At 40.9% G+C, this 22,863-nt stretch overlaps 1 protein-coding gene across 1 annotated transcript in view; it reads left to right on the top strand.

The window, feature by feature from the left end:
* Window positions 1–22,863, top strand: part of LOC135711937 (GATA zinc finger domain-containing protein 14) — a 396,171-nt gene that overhangs the window by 359,162 nt on the left and 14,146 nt on the right. Inside the window, exons 3-4 of the mRNA XM_065234912.1 lie at window positions 16,698–16,804; window positions 17,184–17,280. Of these exons, the coding sequence (XP_065090984.1) occupies window positions 16,698–16,804; window positions 17,184–17,280 (204 nt within the window). The remainder of the gene's footprint in view (window positions 1–16,697; window positions 16,805–17,183; window positions 17,281–22,863) is intronic.

The raw sequence follows: 22,863 nt of genomic DNA, 5'->3' as shown, positions 1-22,863 counted from the left end.
CTTAGTTTTAGTGTATATGTGGTGTGCAAACCGGAAACATTTCCAAATTTACGGGTAAACATTGGGAAAAACCGGAAAATTGCTAATCGAAATTCATTGGTCACTATGAGATACAGAAACATTTCAAAGTCCCAGAATTAGAAGAATGAGGTCTCAACGATTTGATATATTTCAAACTCACAAACTTAAATTTCAAAGTTCGACGTTTCAAATATTTTTGCTAGTTTTGGGACTTGAAAACATCTCACGTTCCTTATTCTGCTCTCTAATCCCCCTCCATGTCCGGAATATTTAATTTTAAATAAAACACCCTGAACCATGAAGATTTGGATTTTGGATCATATAATTTTCTAAGCATGAAAGCTTTAAAAATCTTAGCTTCAGGATTTCAATTGTTTCCCAAACCTTGAATCTTGACCTTTTTCTGTGTCCAATTGTGGAAAAATTAAATTCTTTTATAATTTACTCCACAATACACAATCTTCTGCAGAACACTCTCTGAATTCACTCTGAAATGCTGAAATTACCTGAAAAATCACTTAAAGTTCTCCTTAGTATGTATTCTCTTGAAATTCGCATAGGAGTTTATTTTTAGTCCTGCTCAGAATGTCCATTAATTCTTTGAAATGCTCCTCATAATATTCTTAGAAATCAATTACATTTTCTAAACATTATCACCGGAATATTTTTGGGATAATCCTCATAATTCCTTAGAAATGATCCTCAAGATGTTGTTAGAGCTATCCTCGGAATTCCGATTTTTTTTTGAATTTCGGTTGGAATTACCTTAAAAATTTCACCAAAACTCCTAAGCAGTATTAATTTGGTTTAAAATGAAAACCTCAAATTAAATTTATTGCATGGTAATTTGTTTTGATTCATGATGATCTTCGAGTAAATTTTCATTTGAAATAATGTTTCAGAAAAGCTATGTCGCTTTTATTCAGTTGCATCTCATAAAGTGTTTAATTATGTTCACTAAATAGTCAGAATTTATACTACCAAGAACATAAATGAATATGATACATTGTTATTTTTTTCAAAATGGTACATACTCCCTTAGCTCAATCAGTAGAGGCGCAGGTACGAAGCAAGTCTATGCTGAAGGAAGCTGGCTTCGATTCCCGTTGGAACTATGCATTTTTGGGATGGAAGATTTCTCGACTTCCTTGGGCATAGGATTGCACAGGCATAGAAAGCTCTCGATTAAAATGTTGAAGCGCTTCAAAACACTAAGTTGAAAGCAAGCAAACAACTAATATGCTATAAGAAATAAGCTTGAAATACCATGTAGTAGTAATGCAAATGGTATTTACAAGCAATGAAAACAGTTTTTTATCTGTCGCGGATTAGTATTTGAAGTCGCGGATTTCTTTTGAGGATTTCGCGGATCAAATTTTGAAGATCTTGTAACAGCCCTGGATTTGCATTAACATGTCGATGATCTAGATCTCAAACATCTCATGGAATTATGAATTCGTATAAAATCAAAGAGTTTCCTGCAAAAATTGAGCCTTAATCTTGTTTTGGTATGTCGGAAAAAGCATATATCATTACTAGAGACCTGAGAATGAGAAACCCAGTATTACAATTTAGTCAAATCTTCCTGGAGTTTAGATCTTGAAGTTCTATAAGCCAAATATGATCTTTTGTGCAATGCAAAGATGTGTTACCAAAATACTTATCATTTTCGAAATAGTCCTGGCGATATTTTATAGTTTAATCGAAATCTTATCCCTTGTCCACTCCGAATTTTTGAGCATTTTGTACATAATTTAAAATTAATAATTGGGTTTAAACATAACATTGCTGGATTATCCAAACCATCCCGAAGTTCTACAGACTCAACAAGTTATACGAGCATTAGACTTAAGGGGGTATTCCCGATCTTTTTTTTCAAAAAATCAAATTTTTTTTTTCACGTTTTTTTGTACTTTAGACTATATACTTTCATCCCCCCAAGCCGTTTTCCGATCAGCGAATTCGGTGTCCAGGCATAGCTGACTAATGGTAAGAACCCCCAAAATGGTTTTAACTAAATTCAAAACTTTAAACGCGTTTTTCTCGAAACCACATTTTTTTATCGGGCGAAGATTTTTCTCAGAAACTATAAGAGATATTGACTTGAATCTTTGCTCATTTTGTTCCTTATTAAATTCTTTGGAGCTTCTCCCACTTTCAGCCAAAAATATTAACATTTAACATTGTTTGAAGCACCTTAAAGCTGCAAAAAAGCGGGCTAAAAATCGCCTGTTTTTTCATATGGCCGCCATTTTGTTAATTTGCAAGATTTTTTGCTGCCAACGGGAGAAGCTCCAGAGAATCTTATACAGATTATTAATTTCATCACGAAATCTGTTTCAGATGAAGCCGTTCCAGAGAAAAGTCTTCGCCCGTCCAGGCGTTTGCGGCGAACAGGGGTCTGTTTGCCGCCATTTTGTGACGTCAATAATGTCTTTTTTTATGTCGAAAAAAATTTATTTGTAAACTTTAATGTTCAATAAACAAGAATCCCAAAGAGTTAGGCGCATTACTATTCATTTTCCTTGAAAAAAAAAATTAATTGAAAAACAGGCCGAAAAAAGGCAAAAGATTGGGAATACCCCCTTAATGATAGAATGGTTAAACCTTCGTGAAGCCCCATAATATCATTGATTTGGTTTATTGGGTTTTCCACAATGCCTCGACACACCAAAAGAAATTCTGAAAAAAAAACTAGGTAAGCTATCGTGGTAGTAATAACAGCAAAATCACCATTTGTTCCGTGCGGGAACAGATTGCGATTGAGATGTGCAATAATTTTGAGGATTTTTGGATACTTTACCACAGGGAAAGACATAATATGAAAGTTGATATAGAATTGATTGATTCCAAGTAACATTGCAAGTTTTAAAAAGGTTTAAATGATTCTTCAAGACCAAATTATGGCCTACAAGACTATGATATAACGGCGCCGGTGGTGTAGTGGTAAGCGTGATTACCTCTCACCCCAGTAGGCCTGGGTTCAATCCCAGTCGGCACCGCCGGGATGTTCTGAGGCATAACATCTCTGATCACGCCTTCCTTCGGATGGGAAGTAAAGCCGTTGGTCCCCGGTTCATGAGTGTATGGGTCGATAGGTAGGGTCCAGGTGTGGGAGCTGCCTTCCTGGCACGTCGGTAGCATTGGTGCTCAGGACGGAAAACAAAGACTATGATAAACTCAAAATTGTTACTTGGGATGAGTATTTATGATCTTTCCCGGTGCGGGTGGTTTGGGGTTTCCCGCATTTTACCGGTGAATCCGGATTCCCGGTTTTTGGGGTTTCCCGCATTTTTTCCCGGTGAATCCGGATTTCCGGTTTTTTTTCCGGATTTCCCGGTTTTCCCGTTTGGATGGACACCCTGCAGTTAACTTAACTTTATGTCAAATTTAACCAAAATCCCATTAACACACGTATTTCATCTTCGGGTTTACTTCGTGAAGCAGCTTGCCAACAATTTGCTTGTGTACTTCTACCGCCCCGAGTGAGCTGTATCGCACGGGCTGCTGGTCATGAAAAAAGGAAGAAGATTTTATCATTATTGCTTTCCACTTCTGACATAGCGTTATCATTCGGTTCGATGATCGCTTGTCATTTTGTCATTTGGAGATATTTTTGATTCCTTGACTGTTATATATATATTTTTTTTTTATGTACTCTCAGAGAGAACCTCCATCTTATTTTAGAAGAGTTTTGAAATAAACGCTGGGAAAAATTCAAAAGGAAATGCTTGAGAACATTTTAATAAAATCCTGTAGTCCAGTATGAAGTTAAAATATAGACATTTTTTTTAGAATTCGAACACAGGTCCGAATTTGAATCAGGAAAAATGCTGCTGTCTTAGTAATGACCCATTTTTCCTAGTGATCCTTTCGGTTTTCAGGTTTATGCTTAATTTTAATGTATATCGCACATCCGGAAAAAAAATTCCAAAATTACGGGCAAACATCGGGAAAAATCCGGAAAATTGCCAATCGGAATTCACTGGTCACCATGAGATCTAGAAACTTTTCAAAGTTCCAAAATCACAGAATTAGAAGAATGAAGTCATTTAATTTATTTCAAGTTCGCAACCTTAAATTTCAGCGGCGCCGGTGGTGTAGTGGTAAGCGTGATTATCTCTCACCTCAGCAGACTTGGGTTCAATCCCAGTCGGCGCCGCCGGGATGTTCTGAGGCATAAGTAAAGCCGTTGGTCCCGGTTTATGAGTTGATGGGTCTATAGGTAGGGTCCAGGTGTGGGAGCTACCTCCCTGGCGCCGGCAGCATTGGTGCTCAGCACGGAAAACAAATCAAGGCAAAAAACAAAACCTTACATTTAAAAGTTTTTGCTAGTTTTGGAACTTGCAAGCATCTCGCGTACCATAATCTCATCCCTTATCCCCCCATATCAGGAATATTTAATTTTAAATCAAACACCCTGAACCACGAAGATTTTTCTAATTCCGGAATCATATAATTTTCTAAGCATGAAATCTCTCTGAATTCACGCTCCTCATATTATTAATAATTCTAGCAATTTCCTGAAAAATACTCCTGAACAAATCACTTGAAGTTCTCCGCAGCATGCACTTACCCAAGTAGCACAATTCTGTCCCAAAAAGTTGCAGCAACTTTTTTATAACTGAAATAAGTCGTATATAAGTTTCCTAGACCAATTTATAACAAGGGTGCTACTAGGGTAGTATTCTCCTGAAACTCCCGTGGAATTACCATAGGAATTTCTTTTAAGTTCTGCTCAGAATTTCCATTACTTACTTAACGATGCTGCGCACCTCCAGGGGTGCAAAGGGCCTTTGTGAATGATTTCTATCCTGGGCGATTACTAGCTTTGGCCTTGACCTGTGCCCAAGTCAAATGTCGGTCAACGTTCTTAATTCCGCTGCCACGAGCCTCTGGGTCTGCCTCTGCTGCGATGTCCTGCAGGATTCCAGTCCAGTGCTTGCTTGGAGATTTTGTTTCCGCTCCATCGTAGTGTGTGGCCGACCCACCTCCACTTCCGTTCACGAATTTCTGTCTCTATCGGCTACTGATGGCACAAACGATGAAGCTCGGAATTTGAGATCCAATTGATCATTTTGTCAAGCTTCTGCATACATGTTCCATCAGATGTCACAGCTGTTGTTTGTGGTGACATCTATCGGAAACATGTCTGGTACCTCTATATATGCATTTAGATTATTATTCGAAGTCCCTTCTTTTTTACACATTCTGCACACAAAATAGCTCACCCCTCACAGAATTTCCCGCCGAATTTTATGTATGGGGCGGGGCATAAAGTATCTTTTCCGCAGAATATGTAAAAAAGGAGGGACTTCAAATGTTAAAGCAAATGCATATATAGAGGTACCAGACATGTTTTGTAGTGTCAGGTACTCTATTTTGTAATCTGTGAAAGGGAAATCACAAATCGAGTGTCAATAAAATACATGGCATGTTGAGAGATTGAGCTCGTGAGAGAGAATTTCTCTCTCAAATTTGAATTTTTTGGCTCTCTGGGGACTGGTAGTAAAGCAGGTAAAATTGTATGGGGAAAAATATTTTTTATTTCATTGTCGCTTGTTTAGCATTAATTTCCGGGAAAAAACTGAACGACAAAGCCTCTGACTAATTTATTTAGGTTGTCGTAACAGCACAGACTTCACGTTCGAGTTAAAAATTCGGATTTTGGTGCGTCTACTCTTCATACATTTCGCAAACTGGCAAAAGCAGCCCTCGCCTTCTTAATCCGTGCACCTATGTCGCTCTTGGTGCCGCCGTCCGACGCTATTTGGCTGCCAAGATATTGGAAGTTTCCGACTTTCTCTACTGCCTGCCCAGCTACCATGAAATTGGAACGGTTTTCCGTGTTGACATCCAACGATTTGGTTTTGTTGACGTTGATTGTTAGACCTGCTTCAGAGGAGCGTTCCACAAGGTCGTCGAGCTTACTCTGCATGTCAGAGCGCCGCACATAACGCAACATCATCAGCCAAATCGAAGTCGTTGAGATGCTCCATAGTAATAGGCTGCCACAGCAACGCACGGTTCGGTACACGGTCAACGTCTCCAACCATGATCTCGTCAATTACGATGAGGAACAGTAGCGGTGATAATATACATCCTTGCCTCACACCCGCGATTACCCGAATCGGGTCAGACAAAGCTCCGTTGTGCAACACTCTGCATGAGAAAGCCTCGTATTGCGCTTCGATGAGGTTGACGATCTTATCAGGGACTCCCTTGCGTCTCAGAGCGCTCCACAAGTTTTCGTGGTTTAGTCGGTCGAAAGCTTTTTCGTAGTCAATGAGTACCAAGTACAGGGCCTCTTGGAACTCATTGACCTGCTCCAAGATGATGCGGAGCGTGACAGTACGGTCCACACAGGATCTTCTAGCACGGAATCGATCTTCGCGTCGATCTTCTCCTGTATCCGATTGAGGATAACTTTACACAGAACTTTGAGAACAATATACAGTAACATGATGCCTCGTCAACTGTCGCATACAGTTGGATCCCCCTTCTTGGGGACTTTTACCAAGACGCCCTGCATCCAGTCGGCCGGAAAAGTCGCGGTGTCCCAGATATTGACGAATAGTTGATGCAACATTTGTGAGGATAGCATGGGGTCAGCTTTGAGCATCTCTGCTGATATTCTATCGACCCCCGGGGCTTTGTTGGACTTCATACTTCGGATGGCTGCTTCTATCTCCTGCAATGATGGAGCTTTAGTGTTGACGCGGGTAACGCGCCTCACCCTTGGCGGATCATGCCGAGATGTTTATAGTTGGTTGACCGTTGAAACATCGATAAGTTGTTCAAAGTGCTCAAACCAACGTTTCAACTGGTCAATGGGGTCGGTGAGCAACTGTCCAGTCGCATCTTTCACAGGCATTGTTGTGTTCATCCTTGCCCCGCTCAGGTGTCGTGAAACATCATAGAGGAGGCGGATATCGCCAGTTGCTGCGGCTTTCTCACCCTTCATCAGCTTAACGCTTAACTTCCCTCTCTAGAGCCGAATACCGCTGACGGGCCTCGTTCTTGGCTCCTCGGGTCCTTGCTCGCTCTATCGCGGCTTTTGCTTCTCTCCGCTCCTCGAACTTCATCCGAGGGGTGCGACACATCTAAATCTCGATTTTAAATGGTTGAAAAATCTCGCACTAGCGAATCAATCTACGAAAAATCTTTTTTCATCCCTTGCATCTAAACCCATCTACTCGCATCGCTCTCCACCTTTTTGCAGGAAATCTTCAAAATCATAATCAATCGTGTTTCTATATATTAAGCGCGAGTCCATTTCACAACAGCAAAGCAAAAATTTTCCTGCAAGGACATTAAGATGATGAAATTATGACAAAAAAAATCAATATCCAGAATTTGGAAAATAATGAAAATTCATACTTTTCGGTTTTTTTTTTGAGATCACAGGCTTTGAAAAATGTGCATACTCCGAGATTAAGATATGTCTTTAAAATTTGGAGAGTTTTTTCGACACTTGGGGCTTAAAATAATGTAAACTCTGATCAACACTCAATACAGAAAAAAATTCTGGAAGTTATCAAAATATTAAATACGGTGGACATCGTTCGATTTGTAATCTAAAATTCAATTGTTGTGATTCTCAAATTCTCTACCCCAATGGACTTGATCCGGAAAAAACCACGATTATTTGACAAAAAGTGTGATATCAGCTTTTTGATGTCGTTAATTCTGTCCCATGCTGGCCCACTGTGCAATGACCATAGAAATCCACCAAAGTACTTCTTGGATGATGTAGGAAAACTACTACATTTGAGAAAGGAAGCACAATCACGCATCAAGAAGACGACCACGAGACGAACCAATATAGGAGATCAGACACATGATGATAAAAAAACAAGCTCTAGATCAGAACGGTCGGGCAAGGAAGCCTTTTTCCCACCCGGAGGCAAACTTGACTTCCGAAACATTTTATTGCACATGCAATCGGGAAGAATTCTCCGTATTTTTCTCCGCTTCGCCTTTGGAACATAGACTCATTCTAGGATCGATTTTTTTTATTTTATTTTCATCTCATCCATTATTATCTTGGGGAATGTGAGCGACTTTGGCGGCAAGAAAGCTCAAGAACTGGGGAAGCAACCGAACGATTGGATATTTAATACTTTCCGGTACGTTTCACTTTCATATGAATGAAAGTGGAGAAATTGACAATGAGCTTTCTGCTATCTCTTTTTGTCGATAAAATTTTGTTCGAAAAATAATGGGAAAATCGAAGCCGATTGAAGTTTTTTTTTCTAATTATTAGAGTTTTTGCTTTCGTCTGCCACATGATGAGATAAAGCATAATCTGATTATGATCTGATTATAATCTGTTCGATCGATTCCAGCGGTTGTTGAAAAGGAGTTGGAAGAGGAAAACAAATATCCGATCCGTTCGACGAGGGATTATCGACTGGATTATGATGTTTATTTAGCCAAAGCAAACACTGAGTCTCATGAGGTATCATCACTACAGCAAAGTTTGGCTGCTTATTCCCAGTAACCTTCGACGAAGTGGTCGTCGATATAATCGTGTTATAGGTGGACGAGCGAAGCACACTTGACTTCCAGATGATTACTTTCTCTGTTTGTGTTCCTGGGGAAACGGCAACTTGTTTTGATTCTTTTTGGATGAGATGTTCCTTTGTTACTGATTGTAATCGAGCTGAATCAGTTACTGTTTGTTAATCGGCTACTATTGTTTGTAGTTTATTGAATGGGATTTTGTCAAACACGCAAACATGAAAATATGGTCAAGTTATTCCAAGTGAAACATCTCAATTTGATACAGAATGTCACAATCCATCAAGAAGAAGACATGATACAGCAATCATCTATAGTATACCTTCCACTTGAACTCGCTTCATTTCACCTAATCGAAACACTCCCCCCCCCCCCGTCTTCCCTATGTCTCCGCTCGTTCCACCCTGGCATCAAAAGTCTATAGGTTTATACGATTACTAGATCCAACCGTCCCCGGAGGCCTCCCAGCGAATTACACCATCATCGGTATCAACCCATCAGCCATCATCTGTTCATCCCCGCACTTTTTAGCCCTGTACCTACCTACCTATAAAGCTGAAAATGAAACTGTTGCTTTCGCTGAACCGTTCGTGTCCTCTGCCTCCCTGCCATTAGGTTACATTGACGAGAGCACGGGAGGAGGAGGGCAGGAGGACTGATGGGGCATGATGGAAGCTGTTTACGTGAGCCAGCCATCGTCCCACGCCTCATCATCGATCCGACGATGGCGTCGTTGTAGTCGAACGGCGACAGCGGATTGTAACACATATTATTATTTAGGCACTGCTTGGTAAATTTAATTTCTGGTATTCCACCCGCACTATACACAGCCCCGTCGTGTCGTTACCCATCTCTCGTGGGGGCTAATCTGATTAAGGTATTTTTGCTTGAAACGACAACGGCGACATGACGTGCCACGCGGTTAGTAGGGAGGGGGCGTGTAGGAAAATTTCGCGTATTTCGTGCGTGACCCAGATTCTAAATGAGGGCTGATGGAATCGAAATTCAAGTGGCAACTTTGTGTAAACATGGTTCATTATAATTAGAGCCATCATCGGAGTGGGGATACATAGATGCGAAATGGAATATACGGAACGACAATGTATTGATTGGATTAATGGAAACGGCTCACATGGAGTGAATTTTAACTACAAGGAAATTGTTTATGAATCGGTAGCGACGGAAGGTTTCTAAAACTATGTAGATTAAATGTTCCAGTCAGTGACTGTTTTTATCATTTACAATCACACGCAAGGAGTAGCGGTTCAACTCAGTGTAGATGCATTGCGTTTGTTTTGAAAATCTTCGCTGTCACATACGAGAGAAATTAACAAATGAGTTCATTATACATCAGTGAATAAGCGTTTGTTGATATTTACCACGCACACTTTACCACATTTACCGCAGATATCCGTTGAAAAATTACAGGAAAACTGTGAAAAATCACCGAACGTTCAGCTGTTTGGATTTCGGTAAAATTTCACAGATTTCGATAAAATAATCTTAGTGTGCAGTGCTTGATTATCCAACTCAAAGCAGTCAAAATCCTAAGCGACCCTCAAAAGCAAAATAATCAATTTCATTTTGCGCAAAATGATTATTTTGAATATTGTCGACCTCAGAGTCTAAAAAATCGAAATTATCATCAATTCAGCATGAGGCAATAATCGATCTGTGTGTAAAAACTAACACAACACGTTTTACAGCGCTATATTTATGCAAAATGAAAATAATCATTTTGCATTTGATCCTCAAAATCATCCCCACCAAGATGAAGACGAATATTAACAGGCGATAATTAAGATCCAGCCACGAATGGACAATCACAAAGGTTGACTTCGATACTCAGAGGTTGCCTTGATCAAAAGAATGTTGATATGTCAAAATTCAAATGCATGTTAAAGTTGTCTTCATTTTCAGCTAAGCTGAATGTACTTAGATGAAATGATTTTTATCAGTACAGGTTCCAATTTTGGAATATAGGAATTCCATTGCCATGACTACATCTATCCTCGACACTATTATTCGAAATACACTCAGGTCTTTTTTTACACGCAATCAATTTTTTTTTTGAGAGGCAATCACGCTTACCACTACACCACCGGCGCCGCTACAAAACGGTTAGTTATAAATTATTAAAATGTATGAAAAGCATTACAAAATAGAACGAAATTACGAAATACATTGGCGAGTTTCTACGGTCTATACGAATTTCAAACAAAAATGAATGGACGATACGATGTATACCCCGAAGTGAGAATTGAGATGTGAAAAGATAGTAAGTGAGTACATAATTGATGTGCGAGATGTCAGTAATAAGATGTGAGGAGAGAAATGAGAGATGGAAAAAATAATAAGTAAGATATGAATTATGTTGATATGAAATGCGAGCAATGAGATATCATATGTGAAAAGTGAGTAAATGAGTAAGTTAGTTATAAGAAGTGAGATGTCTTCTTCTTATTTGGCATTATTACTGTCCTACTGAGACTTTATACCGGTCGTCAACTTAGTGCTCTTTGAGCACTTCCATAGTTGTTGGGAGCTTTCTAAATATGTACCATTTTTGAATTTGAGCAATTCTCGCTGCAACCAATCCACGTTTTGCACGAGGTTCTCAAAAACCATTTTTTTTTTCGTACTCATTCTAAAGTTCTAGTTATGATACTAGAAAAAATCAAACGGTAAAGGTCAAATTGATGGACCCCTTGGTAACTTGGGTCTCTAACAGTTTTCAAAACTGCTAAATTTTTACCGGAATAATTATACAATTGAAAATTCACTAGACAACCCCTAATTGTTAAACAATGTAGTAAAGCAGCCATTCCATAGCAAAACGATATAGTGGTTCTCAGAATTTCGTTAAAATTGGTAGTTTTGTTTCTTATCGTACAAGTATTTTTTATTTTGTCATTAGGGTGACCATTTTAAAGTTAGGGTGGTCAAAAAAACCAGTGGGCGATTTGAAAGATCAACATATCAAATGAAAGGTAATTAAAATATTTTTTAGGAAAAATATAATGATAAAAAAAAAAGATTTTGTATTGAAAAACAAATATTAATGGTTTTCATGGTTTGTAGATAGCCGCCGCAATATGTTTTTATCGTTTTGCTATGGGCTGCTAATGGCTGAAAGGGGAAAGTTGAGGCTTTCAAATTTAAAATAGTTTGTGAGAACCTCATGCAAAAAGTGGACTGTTTCATCGAGAATTGCTCATTAGCTTAATTATGTGGTAAGCAGGGCTGTCTCAGTGCGCGCAATGTACTAATTTTCTGAAATAAACAATGTGAGAATCAAGCATACACAAAATTTGCATGTCTTTCACCCTGCGCAAGTGTAAAGCAGCGGAGAAAAGAAGACAGACACACACAAAGAAATAACGAAAGCTCAATGTGTAGCCATCGCTCCGACGCACAGTGCAGTAGTGGTGCCAAGGGTATCAAAACACGCGATTTTTTGTTTACGCTGAAATGGATGATTAAAGGTACTAGGTGTAGTTTCTCGGGTTACAACACTCCTTCTTATAGTAAAATAAAATTAAAGATTAATCCACCTAAAAGTGAGATGCAAAATTTATTTTTTTAGTATGATGAGATACAAAATAATTGTTTTCGGCGAAGCTGTAGAAAACATAACTGTCAACAACTTTGCTGAAAACTATAACTTTCTAGTTTTTATAGCTCCTCAGATATAAAGGTTACTTTGTGGAGACATCTTTAAAATCTGTTTTTGAATAGCCCAAGTTTTATATGTAGTGGTGGAAGTATTAAAGGGTGATACGGTCAAAATTTGGTCAAGGGAAAACGCGTGTAAATCGGTGAAATCGTTTATTTAAAAAATCAAATTAAATTTCTTTTTCAAGTTCAATTAGTATAAAATTCAGGAAAAATATTCAGTTAGGCTTCCGCTTTTCCAAATCCGAATTGCCGGGCCTTACGCTTGACCCCTGCCATCAGATTTTGTACAGCCACCTTGTCCACCTTCTTCGCCGCAGAAAGCCAGTTTGCCTTGAACTGCTGCTCGCCCTTAGCAGTTTTTTTGGTCTTCTTTAGGTTCCGCTTGACAATAGCCCAGTATTTCTCAATTGGGCGGAGCTCTGGCGTGTTGGGAGGGTTCTTGTCCTTGGGAACCACCTGCACGTTGTTGGCGGCGTACCACTCCATGGCCTTTTTACCGTAATGTCAAGATGCCAAATCCGGCCAAAACAGTACGGAACAACCGTGTTTCTTCAGGAAAGGCAGCAGACGTTTATTCAAACACTCTTTCACGTAAATTTCTTGGTTCACAGTCCCGGAAGCTATGAAAATGCTGCTTTTCAAGCCACAGGTACAGATGGCTTGCCAAACCAGATATTTCTTTGCGAACTTTGACAGTTTCATGTGCTTGAAAACATCTGCTACCTTTCCCCTCCCTTTTGCCGTATAAAACTCCTGTCCCGGAAGCTGCTTGTAGTCGGCTTTGACGTAGGTTTCGTCGTCCATTACCACGCAGTCAAACTTCGTCAGCATCGTCGTGTACAGCCTCTTGGATCGCGCTTTGGCCGTCGTATTTTGTTTATCATCGCGATTTGGAGTCACTACCTTCTTGTAAGTCGATAGTCCGGCTCGTTTTTTGGCTCGATGCACGGTTGTAGACGATACACCCAGCTTATTTGCGGCATCTCGGAGAGAGAGGTTAGGGTTTCGCTTGAAACTACCGGCAACTCTCTTTGTCGTCTCAGCGGCTTCCGGTTTTCGATTTCCCCCCGATCCAGACTTCCTGGCTGTCGACAAACGTTCCCCAAACACTTTAATTACATTTGTAACGGTTGATTTGGCAACTTTTAGCGATTTTGCCAACTTTGCGTGCGAGTAGCTCGGATTTTCGCGATGCGCGAGCAAAATTTTGATACGCTGCTCTTCTTGCTTGGACGGCATTTTGACAACTGAAGAGTGAATTCCAAAATCAAAATAGGAGCAACATTCTACACACACACACCTTCAAAATGAGGGGTGTTCAGGTTTTTTAAATGCAAAATTGAAAGAAATACGTCAAGTTGATATTGACCAAATTTTGACCGTATCACCCTTTATCCTTGAATAATAAGATGTATATGAAAAGTTAGAGTGGTTAAATATTTTTGGCCAGCTAGAATTAATAAATACCCCACTGTGCGTCGTGACTTCGGTCGGGTGCGATGTACACAGCGCATACATATAGTCTATATCCATGTAAATCCAGTGATACACAGACTTGTTCCAGTCTAGTACCGTGTCTGACATTCGCAAAAGAGGTTAACATAACGTTGCGTCATAGCAACTGTTTTATTTCATCAAAACAATCCAGAGATCGAGCTGATTTCTTGCGTCCAGATATTAAGTGAATTGAGCTTTATAACCAAAATTTTTTTTTTCAAAAACTAATTTTAGGGGAAATAGCTTTAATGTTGGCCTATAGATCTAAGATTGGGCCCATCGCTAAAAATCTGCTATTTATCAATTGTATCTAGATGAACGCGTTATTGGGACAGTATTAATGTATATTTTTGGTCGCTATTGAAAATTTAGTCGATTGCTGAATTTATGTATGGGCCCAAATTAGGGGCATTTAGGTCGACATCCATTTCCCCTAATTATTTCCCGAATTAAGTTCCCTCCCCTTGGCTAGTTTTTTAATCTGGACGTTGGTGGGCGGGCCTAATCTTATGCTTCATAGTGGAGCGTTGGAGACGGTTGGTTTAGGTCCGGCATCGTTGGCTCATGCCGTGACAGAATAGCGTCATGAGCATGCGATGAGGATTACTGAGCTTCCCCTCTCTGATGAACCATTGCATAAGAGAACGAAAGTTCTAGTCTGAAGTGATAGTATCACACTTGTTACTCCTTTATTTGAAAGCTGCGATGTAGTACGCTTACGTATAGGCACTGACGTTGGGTGCGATACTGGCGGGTTTTGCCGCAAATCACTCTTATTTTGTTTATTTTTTCGCAGATAGATTTATTTGGGTTTGCAAGGGAATTATACTATTGAAATATTTCAGAAAGTGCCCAACAGTGCTTCTTCTACTTGCGTGACAAGCTTTCGTTGTTGTTTTCATTGAGGTATTACTCAGGGAACAATGTTAAACACCATTTTTTTACATGGTTTTGCAACTAATCTTATATGTGCTTCATTTTGATTTGGGATAAGTGTTTGAACTATGGCTCGGGATTTCCACTGTGGCGTGCTTCTATTGTGACATAACCATTCGTATTTTTGTGGTGCGACATAGTGGAAACGTGTGAGCGTAGTTGAAGCATATACCCTATGTAATTTAAAAATCAGCTAGGAAACTAACTTCAAAGTGAAGCATTTTAGACACTTGAAGGTGTCACCTGGGACGAACTAATATACATTAAATATAGGTCAAAGTCAAAAACAACTTGAAACACGTTAAATTTTAGATTACATTCACAAGTGCAGGTACTTAATAAAGCATGGTAGGTAGATTAGAGATTTCATTTATTTATTAAATTAGACTAGAGATATCATAAACATCAAACGAACTTAAATAAGAAAATTTAGACAGCCTAGTAGCATTAAGTGGATTAACAGAAGTGTTAGGATGCGGAGGGTCCGCTTAGGGAGGCAACTAGCCTTTAAAGCAACTGGAAACTAGCCTTTTCATGTATTGTCTATTTATTTTGATTATTGCTTTAAAATATCAATTTGGTATTTATGTGAAAGGATGAATCAGTGGGAGATGGATTTTCGGTTTCTTTACATTTAGCATCACTATGTGTCATTTCCTCAAAACCTCCCAATAACCGGCCTCTTCAATCCCTTCCTTTTCCCATGGCGTTCAAGTGGTCCGCATAGACTATTCAGCCATTACCCGTCCTTTATCCTTGGATTGACTTGCGGCTTTGGATTGACTTGCGCTCCCATTGCCCCACCAAACGCTGCAAAATGAAAATGAAATTATTTCCCGAATTAAGTTAATATACATAAATTCATTGACCTTAGATAAGTATCTCGTCCTACTTGGTAAAGTTTGTTGTACGATGAGTGTTGTAATTACATTTCTCGCATACAAAGATGATGTAAGAAACTCTTATTTATATTTGCACACCGTTTGTTTTGCGAGTAGGGTTTTGAATCGAATTTCCGTCATACTATCTCTCCTTTTTGAACGAGTTTGAACAAAAATAGAATGTTTCTATCAAAGATGAATTCTAAATGTATTTGCCTTTCCAAACGTACCGTTGGATTTGATAAAGAGTCACTAATTGTTGAGATATTAATATTAAAAATCTTACACTGCATCTTGATTCCAAATTCGTCGTACGGATGAAGGTAGAAAATGGGGATTCTCTAGGAGCTGTGCTTCCATTTATTAACGTCCTTTTAAGCAAACCACCTTGAAGAGGTGGAAATAGTTCATTCAGGACGCCCAAGTCGCAACCAGCACCCAGCCGATTAGCATCCCCAGGTAGCGATAATCACGGGCTACTTAGAGTTGGCTATCACCTATTTGCTCTGTCATCGTCATCACCGACACTAGCGACTTATAAACAATAGTGCATTAGTGACAACGATGATCCCCCGTTCTTGTTCGCATTACTGACGGCAAATATCACCTCCAGCAACCCCACCGGGCACCGCGTGGAGGTAAGAATCGGAGTTCAGGTGCACAGAGGTCGCAAATCGCCGGTCAGGGCAGAACCCAACAACCATTGATAGGCGTTCTTATGCACCTGCTTTACCCGGCACGCTAGGAGCGATAAGAACCAACGCATCGAAACAAATGTATTGTTGATTTGTAAACTTTGAAATCATTGATATTATTGATGTTTTCTGCTCGATAGAACAGAAATGGGCGATTACGACGAAGTAGTGCTCAACCCTATCTGTGACGAAAACGAATAGAAAAAACCGGACCAAGACATTTTTTCCCACTTGAAACACACCTACTTTCATCTTTCAACTGCCCTAGAAACCGAATTATGAACCTTCTCTGAAAACTCATAAAGAAAAACAACCAAAGGGTGTTAATTTATTGCCGTCCTTTTCATTTTCCTCCCTCCTTTCCACGTTGAAGTAGTGGATAAAGCTCTTCCTAATAAGTACAAAGCTCGATTTTAATAATTCCCTTCTCTAACCTCTCCCTCCGTTTTTGCTTTTCCCATTTCAGAAGTCGCTGCTAATTGGCCGTATTCCGGTGGCCCAGATGACCGGACCGATCAAACGAGGTCTGCTGTGGCAGCAGCGGGACAGACTCTTCTCCAGATGGAAGGAAAGGTTCGTTGCTCAAGATCTCCCGGTTTAAAGACCGACCTCTATAGTAGCTGCCTGTGACGGAGATAGACGACGTCGTGTGCTGTTTCTGGTTTCTCATTCACCATTCTTACACGAAGCTAGAAACTTGGAGGAAAAAGGGGTTTTATCTCCTCTGTTTTTTTTTTGTCTTTAAGACCTTAAAGCATTATACCAGTGTTAATTTCACGAAGTTTTCGTGACTGGAATGTGGGTTGAGCAAGAGAAAAAAAAACAGAGAGAAACAGCACATCGCACAACGTTCGATCCAAGCAGTAGGCTAGAAAAAAAAAGATTCTTAGAAAGTCCTGGCATTGCTCCTATTGGTACCTAATGAGCCATTTTGTGTTTACGATTATTGCAGATATTTCATCCTAACACGTGATTATCTAAATTGTTTCAAACGGGCGTCTGGATCGGCATCGGAGAAAATTTCCGACATGGGCCAGTTCATTTTTAAGGTAAGTTTTAAAGCTTGTTTGGGTGTGTTTTTTTTTCAATGAGTTCTTCTCGTTCTTTGACGTTGTGCAACCGCTACCTCGTTTTACAGATTTTCAAACAAACCCTTATGAATGTATCTACCGATGGAAAATAATCGAACGTTCTCCATTACATCCCTGCATCCTAACATAGAGGTCTACTTTAAACAGCATTGTACGAACGATGCAAAATGCAATCACCAATCAACTACCGGAAAACAGCAGGGAATTGAGGATGTGCGCACACTTTTCCCCAATATATGTAAATTTTCCACATCTTGGGGGCATTCGGGATGGGTGCCAAGCTGATTTGAATATCACTTTCACCGTGCATTTGGAACGTATATTCTCTGCACGTGTAGTGTCGGTTGCCAAAAGCATATGTGCATCGAGAGCAAAGAGTATGACGACGAACAGATGCACTCGCCTAGTCGCAGCGCCGATCGGAACGAAGCTCCGGATCAACGTCGTCTGGAAATTTGATTGAATCATCATCCTTGTTGAACGATGGATAGAATGCACGGCATATTTATGGTGCACCGGCTGAGCGTGGTGTAAAACAATGAAGCGGAAATAATTTGAAAACCACATTCTAGAAATGCTTGCTATTTACGGTACACATCAACCATTCTATTACGCTAGCCGCAATTTGGCAACCTTTCAATTTCCTTCCTGCCGTGAGATAAATGACACTTAATTACCCGCATTGTTTCGTCCCTTCTGGATGATCCGCTGTAAGCAATTCATTCCCGTATGAACGTCCACAGTATTTGGAGATTCGCTTGGCACTGTAATTAGCTCAACTGCCAGTAAGCTTAATAAATTCATTAATTAGACGTAGGCGTCAACGGGGAAACAACTCGAATTAATACAAGTTGGGGGCGAACGAGGACGAGCTCCGGGAGGGTGTATTTGTAGACAAATGGATAAATGGTTATCACTCTGTAAAAGCTTGGCCTGCATTCAACCAAATTGAAATTGTTGCTTTGCCCTAGTGGCGTGTAGAGCTATTGAATGGATTAGTAATCCCTTCTGTATTGTAATTAATGATGCCGATTAATGGGACGGAGTTTGTATATTGAAAACTATTGACATTAAATGGACTCTCATCAATCGACGAGTTGTTAATTAAAAGGCAATCAACAGGGGAATCTTTATTGGGTCTATGATAAATGGCGAACTTTAGAAGTTTTCAAATAGCGCTTAGCGCCACGCCTTTTAGTAGTAGAATCAGCTGCAATATCACAAAGTTATCTAGGGGAAATGGCTCCAATCGCTATTTGCTATTTATCAATTTTATCTAGATGAATGCGTCATTGGGACGGTACTAATGGATATTTTTGGTCGCTATTGAAAATGTAGTCGATTGCTAAATTTATGTATGGGCCCAAATTAGGGACATTTAGGCCGACATTACATCCATTTCCCCTTTTAAACTATTTAATACTTCGGGTAGTTCAAAAGATTAAAAGTAGTGTTAGGCCAATTTATTCATTTACTATGGAAAGCGAAGTTCGTTTGATAATAAAAAATGTTTTAAAATGTGTAACAGTGAATCTAATGAGTAAAATGGATACATGTTTAAACAAAAATACAATATTGAAGTCAAATGAAATCGTAGCTCCTCACCTGCTGTACATCTCGGTGTGGATCACCCGATAGTCTGTTTATTCGATGGCAGGCAGTGCTGATAAAACTCCTTTCTACTATACTCAACTTAGCTGAAAATGAAGACAATCTGAACAGATACACGAAACGAAAATCAATTATTTTATTCATGTGTTTCACTTATACATTTTTGCCAAACATCAGCCTTATACATTCCATAAGACAAACCATATAGGTCATATAAGAATGCATAAAAGGTATGTGTGACCGCTTATACATTTCATTTGACACATGATCTTCATAAACTTTTTGCAAGGCGTCTGCTTATTAGTTGACTTATACATTTTATGAATAATCAGCAATAGAAATTTGCCAAAAGGTATAAGGAGATTTCTATCCGTGTAGAACAACTACCTGAATGAATTTGAATTTTGACATCACAACATTCTCTTTATCAAGGCAACCTTTGAGTATCGAAGTCATCATTTGTATTTGTTCATTCGCGGCTGGATGTTCATTATCGCCTGTGTTGTTGTCAATATTGACATTCGTCTTCATCTTGGTGGAGATGGTTTTGAGGATCAAATGCTACATTATTATTTTCATTTTGCACAAATATAGCGCTGTAGGACGTGTTATCTTGGTTTTTGCATAGATAAAAATGCTTCCGAATGTTGATTTTCAACAAGAAACTATTGACAAACTGGTAAATGTCCAGCATTGTCCAAAAGCGTCGAATTAACTAACAAATCCACCAATTACCTACATGCATATGCTGCTTCCCCAGCACAGTCGTCAAAGAGTAGTAAGTAGACGAAACAAGTCGAAGTGGCATTCGCCTCCGATCCTCGGGCGCGTGCGAATAGGTAGGATGGAATTGCGTAATATTTTGCACACTCATCGCCATATTCAGAACCAAACGCAAATTCTTCAAGATAACCACCATCCGTCGTCTGGTTCGCCGTGGCGGTGTCTGACGTATCTCCGGTCAGATTTACGAGGTGTGCTGAAGGTGCTCCTGAAAAATGAGATCCGTGATGCTGTCACCTACACTAAACACGCCAAGCGTAAGCGGCCATGGATGTCATCTACGTTTTGAAGTGACAGAGACGCACTCTGTTTGGTTTCGGAGGTTAAATCACCACCAACTTTGGCAACAAAACGGCTCTTTTCAGGGCCACCAAGCTTATTAGAGTAAAGAGTAGGAAACGAATTCATCTGCCTGTTTGTCCATATTCAGAACCAACGATCACACAAAATGCTCATGTAATCAAACTGGAAGCAGGGGTATAAATTATTTTGATCAACTTTGAATCGCCACGGCCGGATATTTTCGGTGGAAGAAGCAACAATCTAGCATCTAATTCGAGGAAGACGACAGGAAACATTTGTGAAGCCGAGTTATTTACGAAAGAGAGTGTCGATGAAGAGAATCGATCAACGGCTTTACTTCCCGAAGGAAAGCGTGATCAGAGATATTATGCCTTAGAACATGCCGGTGGCGCCGACTAAGATTGGACCCAGGCCTGCTAGGGTGAGAGGTAATCACGCTAACCACCGCCGCCGATATCTTTCAAGGTGATATCATGGCGAATCAGAACGACCCAAATTTGAGTTTAGTTATCTCAGTAATAAGAAATAAAGTGCAGGAACTCAGCGATGAGTAAATTTGCCTCATGTTTTCCCAGGTTTTTCCAGGACTTTCCAGGGAAAAATTCCCGAATTTGAGAAAAGTAAAGATTGGATTCACTCAGTCTGATGGTACTACTCCGACACTGAATAAAATTCTCGTCAATTTCCTCATTTTCTGGCAGATTTTTTAGGTTTTCCACTGGAAACCATGAGTCAAATTTACTCATCGCTGAGTTCCTGCACTTTTGGCGATTATGAGTGAACTAAACTCAAATTTGGGTCGTTCTCATTCGCCGTGTACGCAAAGGAAAAGAGCCAGTGTCGCTACTTGATAGCAAACTACTCATAATGGGAGGAGTCTTTGTAGCTTTTATACCACTTGGTTGCACATCATTCTGCATTAACCTGAAAAGATATAAAAGAGCGCTGCTGTATGGCATTAACTCAACATTAGCTCGCGTAGTGTCGGTCGCTTCGTGTGATGGGAAGACAGCGCTCCCGGAGCAGGCTCCGTGAGAAAGCGGAAAAGAAGAACAGTGATGAGTGTAGCTTGAGTGTACCTATTTCGAATAGGTACGCTACTCTTCCCACCGATGTTGGGAATACCAACCCAGTCCCGGTGAAGCGGACGAAAAAGAGGAAGAAGAATCAAGGACAGTCCGATGGTACGAGCGAACGCGACGATGTTCCCGCGACGAACGCCAGCGACATTGGTGATTTCGGCGACGCCGTCGAAACTGAGAATTCTGCCGGCCCGAGTGCGGCGAAAGTCATGCTTCCTCCACTGGTGGTGAAGGAAGTGCCTCTCAAGGCGCTCATTGGCGATTTCGCATCGCTGGGCGTTGCAGCTGAGTTTAAGCTAGGCAGGATCGGCACCAAGGTGATGCTCCGTACGAAAGTGGAGTACGAGGTAGCCGTGAAATATCTGAAGGATTCCAAGGCGGAATTCTTCACGCACGACATCCCCGGTGAGAAGCCCTTCAAGGTAGTCATCAGGGGTCTACCGAATGTTGATCCCAAGGCGATCGAAGAAGAACTCAAGGACCGGTACAAGCTGGCCCCAACCGCTGTCTTTCGGATGACGAGGAGAGACGAAAACGTGAAGACGTACCCGGATTGTCTTTTCCTGGTGCACTTCCAGAAGGGATCGGTGACGCTGAATGCGCTGCAGGCTATTCGCTCAATGTACTCCATCATCGTACGATGGGAGCCGTACCGTGGAGACCATCGCGATGTGACCCAGTGTCTGAACTTTGGACACGACACTCGCAACTGCAACATCAAGCCACGCTGCAGCAACTGCGCTCACGAACACGCCACTTCTGACTGCCCTGCGGATGGAGCTGTGGCGTTAAAATGCGCCAACTGTGGTGGTGCACATCAAGGTTCTGACAGACAGTGCTCCAAACGCGAGGACTTCAAACGCATCCGAAAACAGGCGGCAACTAATAACCAACCAGGACGCAAGAAGGACAAAGTCCCGGCATTTCGCACGGAGGATTTCCCGCCTCTTCGTGCTCCTCAGCAAAGGCAAGCGAATTCGCGCGTGCATCTCACTCAAGCAACTTCCGGTGATTCTGCTGGCCAAAGCTCTCCATCCCCCCTGGATTCTGGAGACAACCAACAGCGCAAAACAACAACCCCGATCTGTTCTCAGCGGATGAACTGATGGAAATTTTCGTCAACATGTCCGGTGCTCTTCGTAAGTGCCGCAATAAGCCCGAACAGATCCAAGTGCTCGGTAAGTTCATCATCCAGTATGGCGTCTAAACCGCTAACTATCGTCACCTGGAATGCTTGCTCTGTAAGAGCTAAAAAGATTGAGCTTGCCGACTTCCTCCGCACAGCATCGACGTTGGTCTTCTGACCGAGACCCATCTAAAGTCCGGCGACAGCTTCTGGTTGCCTGGCCACAACATTATCGGGCTTGATCGCACCAGCTCCAGGGGGGGGGTGGTGTTGCGGTCGTCGTCAAGAAAGGAATAAAATACCACACTCTGTCTCATATTCGCACCTCTATCATCGAGGCCCTTGGTGTGGAGGTGGAGTCGTCGACTGGATACGTCCAGTTAATTGCCGTCTACTGCCCTGACAGTGTGCCGCCAGCAGTGGACTAGCGGCTAAATTCAAGAAGGACCTGACCACCATCACCCGTACCAGTTCCCGCTTCGTAATCGGAGGAGATCTAAATGCTCGCCATGAGGCCTGGCGGAACTACCAGCAGAACCAGAACGGTCGTCTGCTGTTCGACCACTCGCAGCATGGGCTGTACTCCGTTTGGTTTTCGAATGAGCCAACATTCATCTCTCCGGCGGGCAACCCATC

The sequence above is a fragment of the Ochlerotatus camptorhynchus genome, unplaced genomic scaffold (genome assembly GCF_037179485.1).
Source record: "Ochlerotatus camptorhynchus isolate MF236.1 unplaced genomic scaffold, CSIRO-AGI_Acam_v1.1 ptg000445l, whole genome shotgun sequence".
NCBI lineage: Eukaryota > Metazoa > Arthropoda > Insecta > Diptera > Culicidae > Ochlerotatus > Ochlerotatus camptorhynchus.
This window is presented reverse-complemented; position numbering and strand designations above follow the sequence as displayed.